The 19,107-nt window shown below is 38.2% G+C and overlaps 1 protein-coding gene across 10 annotated transcripts in view; it reads left to right on the top strand.

Moving 5' to 3' along the window:
• Positions 1–19,107, top strand: part of rdgA (retinal degeneration A) — a 168,662-nt gene that overhangs the window by 131,517 nt on the left and 18,038 nt on the right. For all 10 annotated transcript variants that reach the window (XM_090407092.1, XM_090407090.1, XM_090407089.1 and 7 more), the window contains 3 exons: positions 1,703–1,728; positions 3,577–3,614; positions 3,818–3,938. In XM_090407092.1, the coding sequence (XP_090263218.1) occupies positions 1,703–1,728; positions 3,577–3,614; positions 3,818–3,938 (185 nt within the window). The remainder of the gene's footprint in view (positions 1–1,702; positions 1,729–3,576; positions 3,615–3,817; positions 3,939–19,107) is intronic.

Genomic DNA, 19,107 nt, shown 5'->3' with positions numbered 1-19,107 from the left:
AACTACAAGAGTTTCATGCCGAATATAGAAACTCTAAAAGTTTCGGCGGATCCAAGCGTAAACAAACCTTTCATGACAGGGGCAACTCATAGTAAAGGTGGTATAAGCTCTGATCGCTAACCTTAGTATTCCCCGTAATGTAAAACACATCTCGTAGCGGACATGTATGATGCTATACATTATGGGGGGGGGGTCACTATCCAGACCGGTTTCGACCTTTGTTGAGGTCTCGGCATTGAGAGCCAGACCTAGATCTAAATTATTAGTTTGTTTAACCACTGGAATTCAGATTATTTGTTGATAACTTGAATACTCAATCAGTAAATCAGTTAGTCAGACGAAAATTTTATAATAAATTATTTATAATGAAAAGCTAAAGTATGCTGAATCCTGTTTTTTTAAACACATTCTTGCCTTCTATGTTAATAAAACGAATTATACTTCACTGTTCAAGACTTGGAAACGTACCGATTTTAAAATTTCTGTTCCATTGTCCACAGAAACTACTATTTTTTCTCGAAAACTGTAATATTTTAATAAATTATAAATGAATAAGTAAAGCCAGTAAGCATTATAATAAAAATGCGCATACAGTAAGTTAAAAGAAAAATGACACTATGAATAAATCGTAATATTATGTAAGACTTGTGAGCTACCTTTTCTCAAACTCTTGGGATTCCAGAAAGTATTTCGAAAAATCTTTTCCTCTCACAACCTCTGCAAGTTATTAAGTTAAAGAAGTTACTTTTTGTTTGTAATTTGAAACTGAAAAAAAAAATCAAATAAATTGGCTTCTGTGACTAAGGGATTGATGCCCTTGCAGTCACAGGTCTAGACTTGTCATTTCCGATAGATGCTATGAACAAATACTTCATCAATTTTAACATTTATTATTACTTTAACGTAATAATAAATGTTAATTTATTTTTACCTCGATTACAACTAATAACTGAATTTATATCAGCTAAATAACGTATGATTCAAAAAGTCATGAGGTTTTTTTCTTTGTTATTTTGGCCAAGTAGTTAGCATATCCGCTCTCCCCCAACAGGGTTCGAATCCCGCCGCTAGCATGGATGTTTTCGATTATCTTAAGGTGGAAGATGAATTTTGTTGTCCGCGGTGAGATCATGAGAAAAAGTTCCGTGTTTAGTCCGTAGAGCAGGGTTTCACACACACACGATCAAAATAGAAAACATTCTTAGCCCATACGGTTCGAATATATTATAGGCTTACAAATCAACCTATTGTGGATGGGGAGGGTCACTTAGAAACTGAAAATTCCGATATTTTTGCTTATGGAGAAAACGGCTTAGCTCCCTATCCTCCCGCCTCTGCTTTATTGGATGCCTGAAGTGACATAAAATCGCTTACATTTGATCCCTAGCGTATGCTTCCTGGTTAGTAGCTTTTTTTTTTGTTCATCAAAAATGTGTTAAAACATAATTCGTTTTCGATGCGAAAACATTTTAATGAAAAATAAAAATCCCTAAGTTTACAAATGGGAGGAACTTCTCGTTACTTTAAAATCTGAACCATAAATATCTAAATGCTATCTTGTCTCATCTTAGCGAGCCCTTAACTTTTCAGAATTCACAGATACCAATGATTTATTAATAACGATATAACTTGATTGTGTTAATTTCTAATGATGAAAACATATTTCTTTTTGTAAAATTCTGCCTTTTTTGCTTTTTTCTAGGGAGATCTTAGAAAAGACCACCGAGGGTAAGTAACGAGTAAAAAAACTTTATTTATAGTACACTTGATTTAAAAACTGAAACTGCTTACAGGTGTAAGATGATCATTTCAATTTCTTTCCTCGTATTTCTAAAATCATCCATTCTCATTAATTCTAGAATGCAGCTGAAGTCAATACACGAAGATGAATACTAAAATTTACTTTATATTTTTAATGATTATTTAAATGTTTATGCAACGTTTAATTGCCTTTTGTGATAAACGTTTAATTGTAATATATCCTCTGTCCAAAAAGAAACCGAACTTTTGATAGATAACAAAACACAGGCCAATTATAATTAACCAAATAATTTATTTCAATCAACATACTCTCCCTCAGCTTCGATACAGCGTCTGGCACGGTCAGTTAATTCGTTAAATGAGTTTTTTTATATCGGTTTTTGGGATACTGTTGAGGGTCGTGGTTACTGCAGCTTGAAAACGTTTTCAGTGGTGTCGTATCGCTTTCCTTTCATCGGCAAATGAAGTCGGAGAAGAGAAAGAAGTCACAGGGTGCTAAATCAGGTGAATACAGCAAGTGATCCAACACACAAACTTGGTTTTTGCTCAAAAACTGTCTCACAATGTTTGAAAGATGACATCGTGCAAAGTGACCAGTTGACTGCATCACGATATTCATGCAAATATTCGGTCAAAATGTTGTGCACAGTTGATTTTGGAATCCACAATTCATCTTCAATCAATCTCACGGACGATTTCGGGTTTTCTTTGAAATCACGCACTTTTTGGATGTTCACTTCGCTCAGTCCAGTTTCTGGACGCCCCCGGCTTTTCGTCGTCCTCAAGCATCTCACGACCACTTTGAAATCGCTTAAACCACTCGTAAACTTGAGTACGGGATAAGCATTCATCACCGTACGCTTTTTTGAAGCTTTTGATGCGTTTAGATAAAACTTTTACCAAGTTTAACACAAAAGTCAATCTCAGCTCTCTGTTTGAAACTCATTTTACGACCTTTCATCCAAACATACTGTCACTCTTGGCACTATAACTTGGATTCTAATGAAACAAATCTCACAAACAGTTGGCACAACACTAATAAAGGTTGCGGCTTTCGACAATAAAAAGATATAAGGTGGCACCCACTAGTTTCTTCTATTTTTGAAAAGTTAGGTTTCTTTTTGGACAGAAGGTGTATGACCAATTTTGAGAATTATTCGTTTATTCCAAAATTTATCCTAAAAATAAAAAAAAAAACATGCCGCGTTTTTAATTTTTAGTTATGTTAATAAAAAATTTAGTCATCTATTCACCTTTTAAAGCCTGTGTAGCTCAGTGGATGTGGCGTTTGCACACCACCGCGCTAGGCCGCACGGAGGAAGTCTTGGTTTCGAGTCTAGTCGGCGACTAGAGGAAATTTTTCTAAGCCTTTTTTCGACCGGTTCCCGAGTTAGTCGATCTCTGGCACGGGCAAGCAGGTTTTTCCTCCCGGAAACTCGGGTTTTTCGTCCTGTAAACTCAAGAAAATCGACCGTAGAACCCACATTATTTCAGACATTAAATATATTGTGTTAGGGTTAGAGACCACGAGATGGTGGCACATTTGAGCCGTCTCTCTTCACTGCGTACCGCTTAATTAGTGATAGCCTTGGTCCATCTGTCTCTGATTGGGTACCAGTGGAGATTGAACTGCCCACTCAGTCTCCAAAAGTTAGATAGGCCTAAATGGCCTCGCCTACTCCCGTATATAAGGGAATAAAAAGGCGTTAGCTGATTTTTTTTATTTTTTTTTTTCACCTTTTAAAAAGTGATTATCCATTATTTAAATAAATCGTATTATGTTTCCATGTGTTTTATACTTTTGTTACCTTCCAGATTTAATTCTTGCTGCCAAAGACGGTGATTTAGCTGAAGTAAGCTTTTTTTTTTTCATTTCTTGCTGTATTATTAATTGGTCTGATTTTATTTGGAATTTAATTAGTACAAAGAACTGGAATTAGTTCTTTGTACTAATTCTAGTTTATATCTTTGCAATAATTTTTATATATGCCTTGAATTAAAAAAAAAAATCAAAGAAAATTTATAGAAAATTCTAACCTATTTTTATATTATTTAGATGGAAAGGCTGCAAAGGAATGGATACAGTCTATTGGCTGTAGATCAGTGGGGAATGACAGCACTTCACCATGCAGCACGATATGGACACACAGATATTGTAAGGTACCTGATTGTTTATGGTAAGTTAATAATAGAAATATAAAAAGAAATTAGTACATTTTTTAGAAATTTAAATATATAAAAACGGTGTAATAAATATATTATTATGCAATTTATGTTACTTTTACAATTTTTCGAGGTACTTTACTAAAATAGCATTCATTAGTCTGTTACAGAAGAAATTATATTCAATAACTTTAATATAATAATTCTTAAGTCCAAGAGTTAGCCTTGGAATATCTCCTCTCTTTTTCGTGATCTTGCAGAAAAATTCTTCGTGAAGTCAAGTTTACATTCAAACCCACTAATCGTGCAAACTGTCAATTACAATGAGACTGATTACTACAAACACAAAAGACCGAAGGCTATTCTTCTCTCAACTGATCATAGCTAACACTACTGCCCTCAGAGGGCGAGCTTAATTGCTCACAAATCTCCCATTCCCAAATAACTCTCATTACAGATAAAGGGGAATATGAAAAGCACTTGTGCTTCACCCATCCTGTCAGTAACGTCAATGGTCAGTTAGCCTTGGGGAGGAATGAGAAAATATTTCAAGGAGAAAATATTTCAAATAAGAAAATAAAAGTCGTTTTTAGGACTTCCAGGGTAACGAATGGCGATGCTGTAGCCAATGAAGTTTTAACTGAGGCTCGGCTATTGCCCGTTACCCAGCCCTGACTGGAGCTTTTAGCTCGATAACACTCCATCCACACAGATTCTCTTCATTCAGATGACGGGATAAAGAGTCAAGGACTCAGTCCATCGCCGAGTTCTTTTAAGAACTTAAGTTAGCCTTGGAGGGTAATGGATCCAATGCTGTAGCCAATGAAGTTCTAACTGAGGCTCGACTATTGCTCTTACCTTCCTGCCATGATCAGAGCTTTAATTGCTCAATAACACCTTATCCCTACACTGTCCTCTACAGATAACGTGGAAGATGAAAAGTATCCTTGCTTCGCCCCTTTAAGCCAGTCCTTATCCTTATAAGGATATAAGGACAGTTTTGGAGATTCATTCATCGCTATATCTAATCTGGATATAGTCCTTTTTAGGATTTCCAGGGTAACGAATGGTAAAGCCAATGAAGTTTTAACTGAGGCTCGGCTATTGCCGTTACCCAGCCATGACTCGAGCTTTTAGCTCAATAACACCCCATCCACACAGATTTTCTTCATTCAGATGAAGGGATAAAGAGTCAAGGACTCAATCCATTGCCCAGTTCTTTTAAGAACTCAGTTTTGGAATGTTATATGCTATACATACTGACCACAAGTGCTTTCGTACTAGATCTAGTACATTTTATAAATTTTTCGTGTTCTAGTACGTTCACTAACAGATCGAGTACTTTCTTCCTTCCGAATAATAATATCAACAACATGAGAGTTAGACATATTTATTAAACAAAAATATGTTTAATATTTTTCTCTTCTCCTACCTCCCCATATATCACATTCAGTGACACAAGCATGATTTCTCTTTTTTCCTTCCCCTCTTACTGTTCGCTAACCTTCTCTTCCCCCCTCGATCCTATACTCACGCAATCCGACTGGGATTAGCCAATGGGAATATATCCTTCGCTATTCAAGCACTTCTCGTGCGTTATAAGATCCTTACAACAATGTGCATCAATAAAGTAACCACCTTTATTGATGCACAGCGGAATTTGAAAAAGATAAATCCAACCGACAATGGTCGGTTTTTAGACATAGAAAATATATATCTAGGGGCGTTATGAAGAGCTTGATAGAGAACGGCAACTAGTGAAGACTGCAGAAGCAGTGAAAAGAGGTCAAGAATTTTATTTATTTATTTATTTTTTATTTTTTTTAATAAAGTTTTTGAAATGAAAAATGCTGTAGGAGAACAAATGTTTCCTAATTTAACAACATTAGTTAAAGCTGTACTGTGCTTCCCTCATTCATCAGTCACTGAAAGAATATTTTCAGCAGTGACAATAAATAAAAATAAAATAAGAAATCAACTACAAACTCCCTTGATGCATGGACTCCTTTTGACAAAAGAAAAAATGGAAACATTCATCAGCTACAGATTTTACTATTTCTGAAGAGTTAATTAATTTAGCAAAATCTGATAAAAGGAATGAATAATATATATATATAGCATATTAAATAACTGAAAATTTAATGTTACATAAAAATCGAGTACTTTTTTTTTTTCCAGATTTAGTACCTTTTTTCCTGCATAAGTTGGTACAAAATATTTTTGGTGGGTGGTCACCCTATTGCTATATTGTAATTGGCTCTCGAATGTTTTTTTTAGCAGGAAGTTGACAATTCGCGTTTTAATGGGTAAAACAAGTTCCCCCAACTGTGAAAAAGTATTAGCGCATGCCATCAATGTAGTAATACATTCCGGATACATCTTTTTTGGTATTTTGGAAAAATTCATCAATGGACTTAATTCCAATGCTGACAAGACAAAAGTTTTTGGAAAGTGGCATCGCGGAGGCATTTTCTTTGGACTAACCCGTAAGAGAGAAATTCTCACTATACTTGGAATTCCCTTCTTCACCTGTTCAGGAACTTGTATAAAAATCATTGAAAGCTTAGACGACTGGAAAATTGAGTCAATTTCCTTTTCTAAAGCTATAGTGCTTAAAACCATAATCTATCTTGCCCAACTGTACATAATAAATATTAGAGACATTACAGAACCTGAAGAAAAGCAATTATATAGTAAAACATTTGCCACTAGTTGCCCCAGTCCTGAAGATACTTCAGGCGCAAACTTTGTTTGCTTACACTTGAATAAAGGATTAAACCAAATATCGTATATAATTTATAGTCTAAATTATTAAAAGTGAAAAAGACTTCCAACATCTTTCTCTAATCCAGAGTAATTTAATAATAAGGTGCGACACCTTTTGGCATATGGAAGTGTGTGAGTATTACCTCTGGGTCTGGTTCCCGCTGAAGAGACCAAATAAAGGTCGAAAACGGTCTGGGTAGTGACCCTTCCCATAATGCATAACATTATACATGTCCGCAAGGAGATGTGCTTTGCATTATGGGATACCAAGGAAAGTGATGAGAACTTAGTTCACCTTTGCTACGAGTTGCCCCAGTCCGGAAGATACTTCAGGCGCAAAATTTGTTTGCTTACACTCGGATAAAAGATCTAACTAATTATATAGTCTAACCAAGTGAAAAAAACTACCAACAAATTATAGAGTAAATCAGTGCAATTTTTTGGTCCAGTCTGCACCAAGAAGTGAAAAAGAAATTTCTTCAGTGTTAAAATTCTGCTCTTTAAGCAATACTGCTTCAAACATCCATAAACTATTTCAGAAAATCACACATATGCACACTCTTAATCTCCCGCTATTTGAAATCAATTATTACAATGGCCCAAGAGCTATTAATAAGGATTCTGTGCTTATTCTGCTACTGACGTTCTTTCCTTTAAAAACAGCAAAACGTGGTATAAAGAAATGTTGAACTCCTTCCGCCACGAACTTCCACAGTTGGGTGCTGACAATAACACTTTGTTTGGTAACTTAGTGAAGTCGCAAGGATGCTTTAACAGGAGGGATCTTGCTTGGAGGATTGCATGTGGTCACCTTCTAGTAAACGCCATCAGTCGGAGGTTCCATCAGAGATTCAATCTGTGACGCTTGTTAGATTGGAAATAGTAGAACATGCATTCTACAGCTGCCGTCTTGGCCAGAGTATTTGAAACACGTTCGGCATCAACAGAACAGGTTTTATGTAATCCCCACCCTTATCAGCAAGCCAACTCAAAGCGTTTAACTTAGGTAAGGCTAACCACCTGGGTACCAGTCATCTCCAAGTTTTAGTTTCGGTTGATCTTTTGGTTGTTCAGCTTTACTGGGTTGTTCCGCTTTGTTTACATAATATAAAAGAGCCGAGGCCTCTTTTTTCTCTTTCCTACTATCCATCTGTCTTTTCTTTCTCTTATGCAGATTGACTTCCCCACACTATTCCTTATGCTGCTGAGGTCGCATGGCTTATTTTTAGTCGCCCATACTGTGCTCCTATTCTATTCATGCAAACAGCGTGAATAGAATAAAATTGACGTAAAGGAAAGAAGAAGCCCTGATTACATCATGATTTTCATGTCTTATTTTGAGATGCAGTAAATAAGGCTAAGAATTAGTTTTGGTTTTATACCTACATAAGCCCAAGTTAATTAATGAAAAGTTAATCTAGCGCTTTAGGCTTTCTTATTAGAGACATTAGTCTCTACTACCCTTAAAATTATAATAATTTTCTTTTCTTTTTGTTGTGTTATGCTTAAATTCTTTTATATGCTGACAAGCGACTACAGAAAGAAATCTTTTATAGTTAAGTTGAATAAAAGTCTTGCAAATACAAATCTGTTTTGACTTTAACCGATTTCCTCTGTTTAAGTCAAATGTCTTGCGATCTTTCTACGACAAAGTAGGAAAAGTAACGTGACCAGAATGAGATTAAAATTTTTATCTTACAAAGTGAAAGTGAGTTTCAGAAAAAAGGCATTCTGCACACTCGCTTCATGATTTTTACTAATTCCATCTGAAAGAGTTGCATTGATCTAACCGGGCCATTTCGGAGATTATTGGAGACCCAAGAAGATCACAAAACAGTTTATCGAAATGAAGTGCAAATGGTGGATCAGAGTCAAATAAAAGCCCAAAATAAAACTCATTTAATTTTTCGATTTAGTCCCACAGTTAGATGCGTGCGTGCTAACAAGAAATCATTTTTATTTCAGATACTTTCTTGGCTAATTATCCATAATTACAATGCTAACCAAAGAAGAACAGCGCATGGTGATTCGATAATTGGGGACAAGATGCAGAAATGCATTGAAGATTTCCAGCAACGTATGGTCGCTGTTTTGCCTCAAAATAAATATAAATTAATTCACATGTTTCAGTAAAGAAATGACTGTAGGCGATCGTAAAGGTGATTTTCACAGTGGTAGTCTGGTATATAGCGAGCCTCACAATAATTGAATCATTTTTGGCACGTTTTTTGTATATTTTTTATGTTGGGCCCATACACAGGAGGTCGATTGGTCAACCTATAGCGCATTAGCACCGTGTATTGGTGGTGGGTGGGAAAGGAGGAATTTGTTTGCATTTGATGCGAATGACTTTAAATTGTATTCCTTGGGAAACACAGCAGGTGGGAGACTCTTCCACAGTGTGGCAGTTGCAGGGATGAAGGAAGAGGAAATGAAACTTGTTTTGTTTGTTTCTAGTTGTACTGTGAAGAGATGTGCAGCAGCTGCACGTCTTCAAAAGAGATTAGCACTGAGCGGGGGAATTATTGATGTTATTTCGGATGAACATTTCCCATGGAAATATTTGTAGAATATACTTACTACAGAGACCATACGTCTGTGTGAAAGTGGGGAGAGAGAGAGTTGGTAAGGGATGGATCATTGATAAGTCTAATTGCCCTCCTCTGTATTGAGTCAAGCATTTTGAAGGAGCTTTTAGGGGCCCCACCCCATATGTGGGAGCGGTATTCAATAGTTGGGCAGATTTGTGACTTGTATAATGTTAGTAGCTGTTCTGGGTTGAAGTAACGTCTTCAGCGGAAGAGAAATCCTAGTTTTTTTGAGGCTGAGGATGCAATGTTTGAGATATGTTTGTGCCAGGAGAGGTTTGATGTGAGGGTGATTCCGAGGAGCGAGATCTCAGGCTGTCGGGAAATTTGGGTATCGTCGAAAAGGATATTGGGAAAAAGTTGTTCTCTTTTATGGCAAATAGTACAGAACTAGGTTTTATTGGCGTTGAAATTTATGAGGTTATCCGAACCCCATTGTAAGATGGCTTGGAGATCGGAGTTGAGGGTGGTGGTTGATGTTCTGTAGGATGAGGTGAGTTGTGTAGGGTAAGGCTTATCAAATGCAAGCGAGAAGTGTAGTGTGCTGTCACCTGCAAAACTGTGTATTGGGTTGGAGGTCAATTGCAATAGGTCGTTAATGTACAGCAGGAACACGGTTGGTGAGAGGACAGAACCCTGTGGGACCCCAGCATTAATTGTGTGGTGCGAGGATAGGGAGCCATCGACCAGACAGAAAACTGGCAATCCAACTACAGAAGTCCTGGATCAGACCGAATGATGGTAGTTTTCCATGGAGGTCTTTGTGCCGGTCAAAGGCTTTGGAGATATCTTGTGCAACCACTTGAGATTCGCCAACCCTCTCCATAGCATTTGTCCAGAGATGGGTGACGTATGTGAGTAGATCTCCTGTTGACCGGCAGTGGCGGAATTGATACCAACGGTCATTTATTTGGTGAGTGTCTTCAAGATGGTGTAGGAGGTGGGAATTGATGACTTTTTCCATTACCTTTTGACAGGACTGAGGTAAGCGAGATAGGTCGGTAATTGGATGGCAGTGACTTGTCACCTTTCTTGGGAATGGGCTGAATATAGGCCAATTTCTAGTTTGTGGGATAGATTCCAGTGGAGTAGGAGAGCATATATAGGTGACATAGGATAGGGGTCAGTTCTGGAGCACAATTTTCAGAACAATTGGGGGAATGCCATTGAGGCCAGGAGACGTTTGTGTATAATTGGGACAGTATTTTTCAGATTTCATCCTGGCAAAAGGATATAGGGGGCATTGTATGTTGGGTGTCTGGAATGGTTGGGGGACAGTTGCCATCGTCAGTTATGCATGCATTTGAAGCAAAGTATGAGGTCAGAAGATTGGCTTTTTTATGGGTGATGAGGCAGTAGAGCCATCAGGGTGGGAGTAGTGTTAGACACTGTTGAACAGATTGAATTGAACAGACAATTGCTTTGGCAAGAGACCAAAAGGCTCGGCTGTCGTTTGGACAGGCTGCTAGTTTCCTGCATTTTGCTCTTTCGAACTCTGTTTTGGAAGTGTTGATTGTTTTTTTGTATCTATTACGGGCTTCGGTGTAAGCTTTGAGGGAGGATGAGGCTCTTGATTTCAGCCAGTTGTGGTATGTCTGGTGTTTCATCTCTACAGCCTTCGCACATCTTTTGGAAAACCAGGGTTTCGTTAGTGAATGGCAGTTCAGAGTGTTGTGTGGAATGTACGTATTCATGCCGGTGAGGATTACTTTGGTAATAAGCTCGGTGCATATGTTTGGGTTGGAAGGCCGGAAGCAATAGTCCAACCATGGGAATGCGGCATGGAAGTTGCGGAGGTTGTCCCACTTAGCACTGTTATAGTGCCAAACTACTCTTGTATGGGAGTGTCTGTGTAAACGTTGTTGCATGGGGAGGAGGAGATGAGCACCAGGTTGTGGTCAGAATTGCCCAGGGGGCTCACTACTTACACTGTGTATTTGAAGGGGTCATTAGTGAGGAAGAGATCTAAGGTGTTTGGGGAGCGGTTTGGGTTATCTGGTATTCTGGTTGGCATCTGGACAAGTTGTGTAAGGTCGTTTGTGATGGCAAATGTTTCTGTATCTCTGCCTGCAAGATCTGTACAACTGGAGGAGAAAAGCCAGCTAGTGTCGTGGAGGTTAAAATCACCTAGGAGGATAATTTCGTTGTTGGAAAAGTGGGATCGGAGAAAGTTGACTTTTAGGGAGAGGAAATTAAAGAGCTCAGGGTGGTTGGTTGCATTGGGGGAGCGATAGAGGCAGCAGATGAATTGGACTGAGTGGGGAACGTTTGTTGGACCGCATGGGTCTTGCACATTTCCTATGCGGTGCCTGCCTGCTGGTCTCCATGGTGGCTGCTAGTGGCATCACTTCGTTTTTTCATCAGTTTATCTTGTCTGTAGTCTATGGTCCAACTGTTGTCACCATTTTGACGTTTTTCTTCGAGTTGTCTTCCTTCTCTTTGTGAAAATGATGTCTGGTTGTGCACGTATGCGTGATTGGGAACAGGTGTCTTTGAACTTGTTGATTGCTGTTATTATTTTTGATGTGCTAGTCGGAGTGTCGCAAGTCATTTTTACTAGGCGCGGAAAGTTCGTACCGTCCTTCCTTTTATTTATAAGCCCGAAACGATGGCACCTGACGATATTCTCGGGATCGATGTTGCATTCTTCGGTTAGTTTCTTGATGTCCTCTTGTAGTGATTTTCCGTCGGGAAGTTCAGAATGATGGCGTTGAGTGTTTTGTGTTCAGCCTCCATCAAGTCGTTTACCGTTGATGCAATTAGATCGCGCAGTTCTTCCACTGGCGGAGTGGAGCTTGCGTTGCGCTGGTTTTCGATTTGATCTAGCTTAGCTTCGACTGCACGTATTTTGTCGGTAAAAGTTTCATTTAAAGCATTGATGTGCTGTTCGAGATTTTCGACACGTTTGCTTAAGTTCAGGAGTTGTTTTACCGAAGGGAGGCACAGCGAACAGAAGAACGACTGGTTAAGTTCGGTAAGTAGCTTATGTGCAGCTTCGTCAATTTTCGCGCAGGAAGCGTGCCACCAGAACTCGCAGAATATTCACCCTCCCTTTTTTTTTTCCCCCCTGTGACACCGGTTTTGCAGCTGTGACACGTAATTGGATTGTCGGTGGCGGTCGACGGCACTGTGCCGGCAGGACATGTGGTGCTCGTTCGCCGTTGGCTTTTAGTGCCGCCATATTTGCTGCTTACGGTAGGCATCGTGGCTGATTTTGAATTGGAAGATAGCTGGTTTAATACACTAAAGTACTTACAGGTTGTACTGAAGTATTCCACTGCTTGGCACCCATTAGGTTTCCATTGATGGTTAATTTCAATGGAAAAACACTCGCAATAACGGTAAATTAGGGAGCACAATCTTATAGCAGCTAGTTCACTGACGCCATCTGGTGTGCCAAACGTACACTGTAGATATAATTATGCCATCAAAATGGTTCAATGGGAAAAAAATGGAATGTCGCAACGAATTTCAAATATCAAATTCCCATAAAATCTATGAAGATAAATTTCTCAAATAACTTTAATAGAACGAACGCGTGTGAATCCAACAGATGCTCGCCCATTTGGAAATGCTAAAAACTTTCAAAATGAATATCAGAACGATTAAGATTTCAAGGTATCTATCCATATTGACAGTCTGGTTGAGCGAATGGGGAGCATATCTCTGCAACTAACAGGCTGCAGATTCGAACTCCACGGTGGGCATGGATGTTTAGGATTGTCTTTAGGTGGGAGATGAATTTCATCACCAGTGTGTGACCAAAGGCTCACTCATTGAAAAGTTCACGTTTGGTCTCTCTAGCAAGGTTTCAGGATTATGTAAACAATAAAATAAAGAAAATATGAAGTTATCAAAAATATAGAAGAAAATTCTTAGCAAAAGGAGTCACGCAAAAATCAATGAAAACATTGAAAAAGCCGCCCACCTATTCTTGATAACAAGGGAGATGAGTAACTACCGAAGTGGCAAACCAGCTACAGACTTGCAGGCCAATCAAAAGTTTTGAAAAGTATTAATTTTGCCTACAATCAAGAGACGAAGGAAGCCGTTTCTTTTCCATCCCACTAGGTTATCGTAAGAATACAACAGTTTGCGTATCGTCGGACCAAGCAGTGTATTCAAACTAAGAGGACATAGTTGCTAACTAATACACTTGTACATTCTGTGTGGTTAATTCTAATAAATGCACTGCGGACCTTTGCTGATTCTTCTACGTATAGTTCCTTCACCGCCTGCTGAACACAAACGCTGCCACGCACTCCAAGTCATAAAGCTTATCAACTTTTCTTCATTCAGGTCTTACTTCAACTTTTCATCAACTTAAAGATTCTTCTCCTAACATAAAACCCGAAGAGATTGAATTCCAATGTGTCTAAGTATCTTTTTTCTCTCTAACTTTCAGCCCATTCTTAATGCCAACTTCAAAATCGTTCCTTTCTTGTATAGGACTGCCCTAAAAAAGGCGTAAGGATTGAAACATTGTCCATACGAGAAAAACTACTTAAGAAGTCTTTCTTTGAGCGATATTAATGTTTTTTTGCGGAACTATACGATGCCTTCGTCACAGAACAAGCAGCTAGGACGTATTCTCTAATGCACTTCCGTATTCTGTTTGCCCTAAGAAAAACTGTAGTATTCCTTGATCGATTTCTTCGCATTGGTATTCTCGTGAACCGATACAAAACAGCGAACTATTTTTTTTTCTGCGTCAAGCTGTGACTAAATTCATTATGCTTCTGCTGTGAGACAGTTTGCGAGTCACAGCTGTCAAGGTTCGCGTTGGGATCGTTTGAATGCAACGAAACTTTGGTGTTTTAGCGTTCTGTGTAAAATTGCTTTTGACGCAGTGGCGATACTTCAGGTGCCGAGTTTGTTTTATCCAACTTTTTTATGAGACTGTTTCTGATAAATTTGTCATCACAATTTTTTTAAATGTCTGCCGAAATTGTTCGTGTCATGATAGTTGCTATCATGTGTTGCTATTTCACCGCGTGGAACAACTAGTAATAAAATTAAGATGCTCAACTAATTTAATGAAATCCCCGTGTTTTGCATCATCAGGAGATAAAAAGCGAATAAAAAAAAATATAAACATGTATCGATCACAATGAACTAGTTGAAAGCAAAAATGACAACAGAAAGCGTGTATATGCTGTTTAGACATTTGATGGTTGTTTGAATTCTGCGCTATTGGTGCATCTCGGTGCGTTAGATATTTAATGAGAGAGTTTGTTGTTGCACTGTCGGTGTTTTATCATTTCAGACAACTCGGAAGGCTCTTGAGTAGAAACCGTAATCTATGTGGATCAACTCGGTTTCTTTTCACAATACTTAATGTTTAGTATCTGTTGTATGCGCTATCAATCCTGATTTGTGCATTTTGTTCATCGCGTCCTTGAAATAGAAACCTTCGTAGCTCGGTCAGAATAGACAAAGCCCTTTGTCTATACTGACTGTGAGGAACTTTTATCTGGTCTCTTTCGACTAAAAGTAAGTTGACCGGTCTCATACGGATGTGGAGGGTTTCCTCCAGGTAACTCGGGTTTTTCATCCCTGAAAACAGGAAAACCGGTCCGGTGAACACACACACGGCTACAGTCATAAAATATACTATGGCAATGGGAAACTGCCTTGCTCATAATCATCTCCCTAGTATGGTAGCATATAGCTACCCCCACCAGCTATATGGCTGAGGGAATAGGATAGGTCCTTGAAATATTTAGACATGCGTGTCTCGCCTGACCTGCTTGTCTATGACTGCCCGTATATATGGGAAAAGTGATGTTTCCAGTGAAATCGTGTTTTTAGTATTCACCTTAGCTCGTAGGATGTAAAATTTCGTTGACTAATGATTTATAGCCATTCTTTGGCAAGATAGAACTGAGGTAATCGAGTTTCTGGTTTCTTTTGTTTCTATCAGTGGATATTTTGTATGTCCTATCTATTAAGCTTCGTATAATACCAGTTTTTTGCCCGAGATGGTGATGAGATTTGGCGTGCAAGTATCATGCTGTATGGTGGGCTTCCTTTAAACTCGCTGAGTTTGTTCTGCTCGGACACCTTTACGATCTTGTCCAGAAACGGCAAAAACCTGTTGATTTCCACCTCAAAATGCTTTTTATCCGAGGGTGAATATTATTAAGATATGAGACAAATTCTTTCAGTTTGGATAGTTTTCAACTTGGTTAGCATAGCTGTGCCAAACGTACCATAGCCACACTTTAGGTCGTATTCATGCTTCTGTAAGATTTGTCCTCAAACTATCCTACGAACAAGTTTGCTATTAACGAAGAAAGGGAAGAACTCATTGCAATAGAAGACAGCAGAGTGTTGTTTACAGATTGTTTGAAAAGATCCACGAAGTCGGGTGGAAATAGATCTTGGAGTAAGTATTGAGTTTCTGTTATCAGCACATTGGTAAACAGATGAATGATATCTTGGATTGCGAGTATACCAGTAGGTTCTATTAAAATATTTTCTTGCGTTCAATAAAGAGAATCGCGTTTATATATATAAAGAATCTGTGTTTCCAATGCAAGAGTTAGCAGGTTTGCTAGACGCTCCGATAACGAGGAATTTAGAGAATATCTAGAATCTCCGGGACAGATACCAAACGTTAAGTATTATGGCAACGAACTGAGATGATTCACACAGATTACAGTTTCTACTCAAGAGCATTCCGAGTCGACTGAGATGGTAAAAACCTTCCACAGTGCAACAAGAAAGAAGGCATGATTTTACTTACATCGTCTGGCTTGCTCTCCTTTAACATTTAACGCAGATGCCAATAGTGCAGAATGCAAACAATCATCAGATGTACACTTAGCACATGCTCACATTTCATTGTTATTCTTGCTTTCAAATACTTCATTGCGATCGATATACGAGTATGTTTGTAACCTAACTAATCAATTTACTAGCTGTAGAAAAATTTATTAGTGGTATCTTTACTAGTAAAGATACCATCAACATGAGAACATGAGTGAACAACAACGTTACTGGCTTGCTGGGTGAAGCATAAAATGCTTTTTATTTTCCCCTTTATCTATGTCGAGAAGCTTGATGGGGGGGGGGTTGTGAGCCTTATGCTCGCACTTTGTGAACTATAGAGTTAGCTCTGTTCTGCTGAGAGCAGGATTGCCTTGGGTCTTTTATGTTTGTGATAGTCATGTTCACTATAACTGGAAGCTTGTCTGATTAGTGGGTTGGGATGAGAGTGTGCCTTGCTGAAGAACTTTTCCGCATGGTCATGAAGGAGAGAATGGATGTCTGGGGTTCCGGTTTCTCTGTGGATCTGCGTGTTTCTGACGAACCATGGGGCGTCCAAGATCATCCGAAGGCATTTGTTTTATATCCTCTGTAGTTTCAGGATGTTAGAATTGGATGTGTGACTCCATGCTGGGGATGCATATGTGATTACTGGTCGTATTACCATCTGATATAGTAACAGCTTGTTGCGTGTATCCAATTTGCTGTTGCGATTGATCAGCGGATAGAGTTTGGCTGTGGTTCTGGATGTCTTTGTGCCTATGAGCTTGATGTGGCTGTTGAAATTTAGCTTTTTGTCTAGCTGTACTCCAAGTATTTGGTTTCTGTCTGCCATGGTATCTTTTTTCCGAGGAGTTGAATATCATCTTGGATGAAGGCTTTGCGTCTGGTGAATAGTATAGCTGAGCTTTTGACGGAAACGGGGTTTACTTGTATCCTACAGTCGGAGAACCATTTCTCGAGCTTTGTGATGGTATCCTGGAGACGACTGGTCTCCAAGTGTGGGCGGAGAGATCTTGTTATTATGGCTGTCTCATCAGCATATAGGGCTGTGATGGTAGTCCTCAGGTTCTGTGGAATGTCAGCCACGTAAATTGTGAAAAGTAAAGAAGCTAATAGAGATCCCTGTGGTGACGACCTCCTGCCAGGATGTGACGCCTAGTTGAGATGGTGCCATTTATTTTTATGTGCATGGATCTGTCAGTGAGGTATGATTTTATTAGACAGGTAAGGTTTGTTGGAATGTTCGCCTGAATGAGTTTGTAGAGTAATCCTTGATGCCATACCTTATCAAAGGCCTTGGCAATATCCAGAAAAACTGCAGCTGTGTGAAGGTTCCAGTTGTATCCTTGAGTGATATGCTCCACTAGTCGGTGTATTTGTTGCACTGTGCTGTGCATACGGCGGAAGCCAAATTGTTCGTTTGGAATTATTCCTAATTGGTCTGATTTTTCTTGTAGTCTTGAAAGGATAATTTTTTCAGCAATCTTTCCTAGGTTGGAAAGCAGGCTTATTGGACGGTAGCTTTGCGGGAATTGTGGATTATTTCCTGGCTTTTTTATTGGTATGATGTCGGCTGTTTTCCATGCAGCGGGGAAGTGTTGTATCCTCAGTATTGCATTGGTTAGGTTAACCAGGTGTATAATAGCCTTTCTAGGAAGTAATTGGATGATTCTGTTAGTAATTCCATCTGGACCTGGAGCTTTTTTGTTGTTTAGATGTTTTATGATGTTGGTTATTTCAACTGGAGTAGTGGGGGTGATGCTGTCTGGTTTCTCTTTGGACTGTCTTAAGGTACGCTTGACCTGATGGTGGACTTTATATATGTGGGTGATGTTTATATTGTCATATGATGGGCTGCATTGTTTTTCTAGGTTTTCTGCTATTGCTTCAGCTTTTTCTTTATCAGTGTGCACCATTCCATGAGCAGTTTGCATGGGGGGCGAGTCTATCCTTATAGTCCTTATAAGGACTGGCTTAAAGGGGCGAAGCAATATTGCTTTTCATATTCCCCGTTGTCTGTAGAGGACAGTGTAAGGAAAAGGTGTTATTGAGCTATATATATATATATATATATATATATATATATATATATATATATATATATTTATGAAAAATATTGAATGACTAGAACCGAGATTTAATTAAAAAGGTTTTAATATAAACACACTACTAGTTTCGGCCTGTAACAGCCTTCTTCAGGTGACATTATAAAAGAAAAAACACTAAACATTGAGGGTTAAAAGACTATGAACATCATAGACAGTCTTTATACATAATTAGCATCAACGTTTTAATGCTAATTATGTATAAAGACTGTCTATGATGTTCATAGTCTTTTAATCCTCAATGTTTAGTGTTTTTTCTTTTATAATGTCACCTGAAGAAGGCTGTTACAGGCCAAAACTAGTAGTGTGTTTATATTAAAACCTTTTTAATTAAATCTCGGTTCTAGTCATTCAATATTTTTCATAAAACTATGTATGTTAACCGAGTCAATGATCATTCTGTCATATATATATATATATATATATATTAGGATAACCAAGCAATTTTATATGCTTGGTTATTTTAGCTCCTAATCCCAAGTATGCAAACAATTAAGTTTGCGCCTGAAACAAAGTTCAAGTCTATATATATATATATATATATATATATATATATATATATATATATATATATATATATATATATATATATTTTTTTTTTTTTTTTTTTTTTTTTTTTTTTTTCATAAAACTATGTATGTTAACCGAGTCAATGATCATTCTGTCATAGCCGAGCCTCAGTTAGAACTTCATTGGCTACAGCATTGCCATCCATCACCCTCCAAGGGTACCAATTTTAGTCGCCTCGTACGACATGCATTAGCTACATTGGTGCTATTCTTATCCAGGCAACCACACGGGGAGGGGCGAGTCTATATGTACTTTTTTTTGATTTTCTTGTAATATTATGATATAAAATTTTTGGTGTATGCCACATTTTTAGAAATTTTATAATAAACTTCTTAAATTGAAGTAACTCTTGAAACATTATTTTAGAAAATATTTCTAGT

Source organism: Typopeltis vanoorti, chromosome 17, assembly GCF_054136105.1.
Source record: "Typopeltis vanoorti isolate ZY-2024b chromosome 17, IOZ_Tvanoo_1.0, whole genome shotgun sequence".
Taxonomy (NCBI): domain Eukaryota; kingdom Metazoa; phylum Arthropoda; class Arachnida; order Uropygi; family Thelyphonidae; genus Typopeltis; species Typopeltis vanoorti.
The sequence above is the reverse complement of the archived record's forward strand: the minus strand, read 5'-3'. Positions and strand labels throughout refer to the sequence as shown.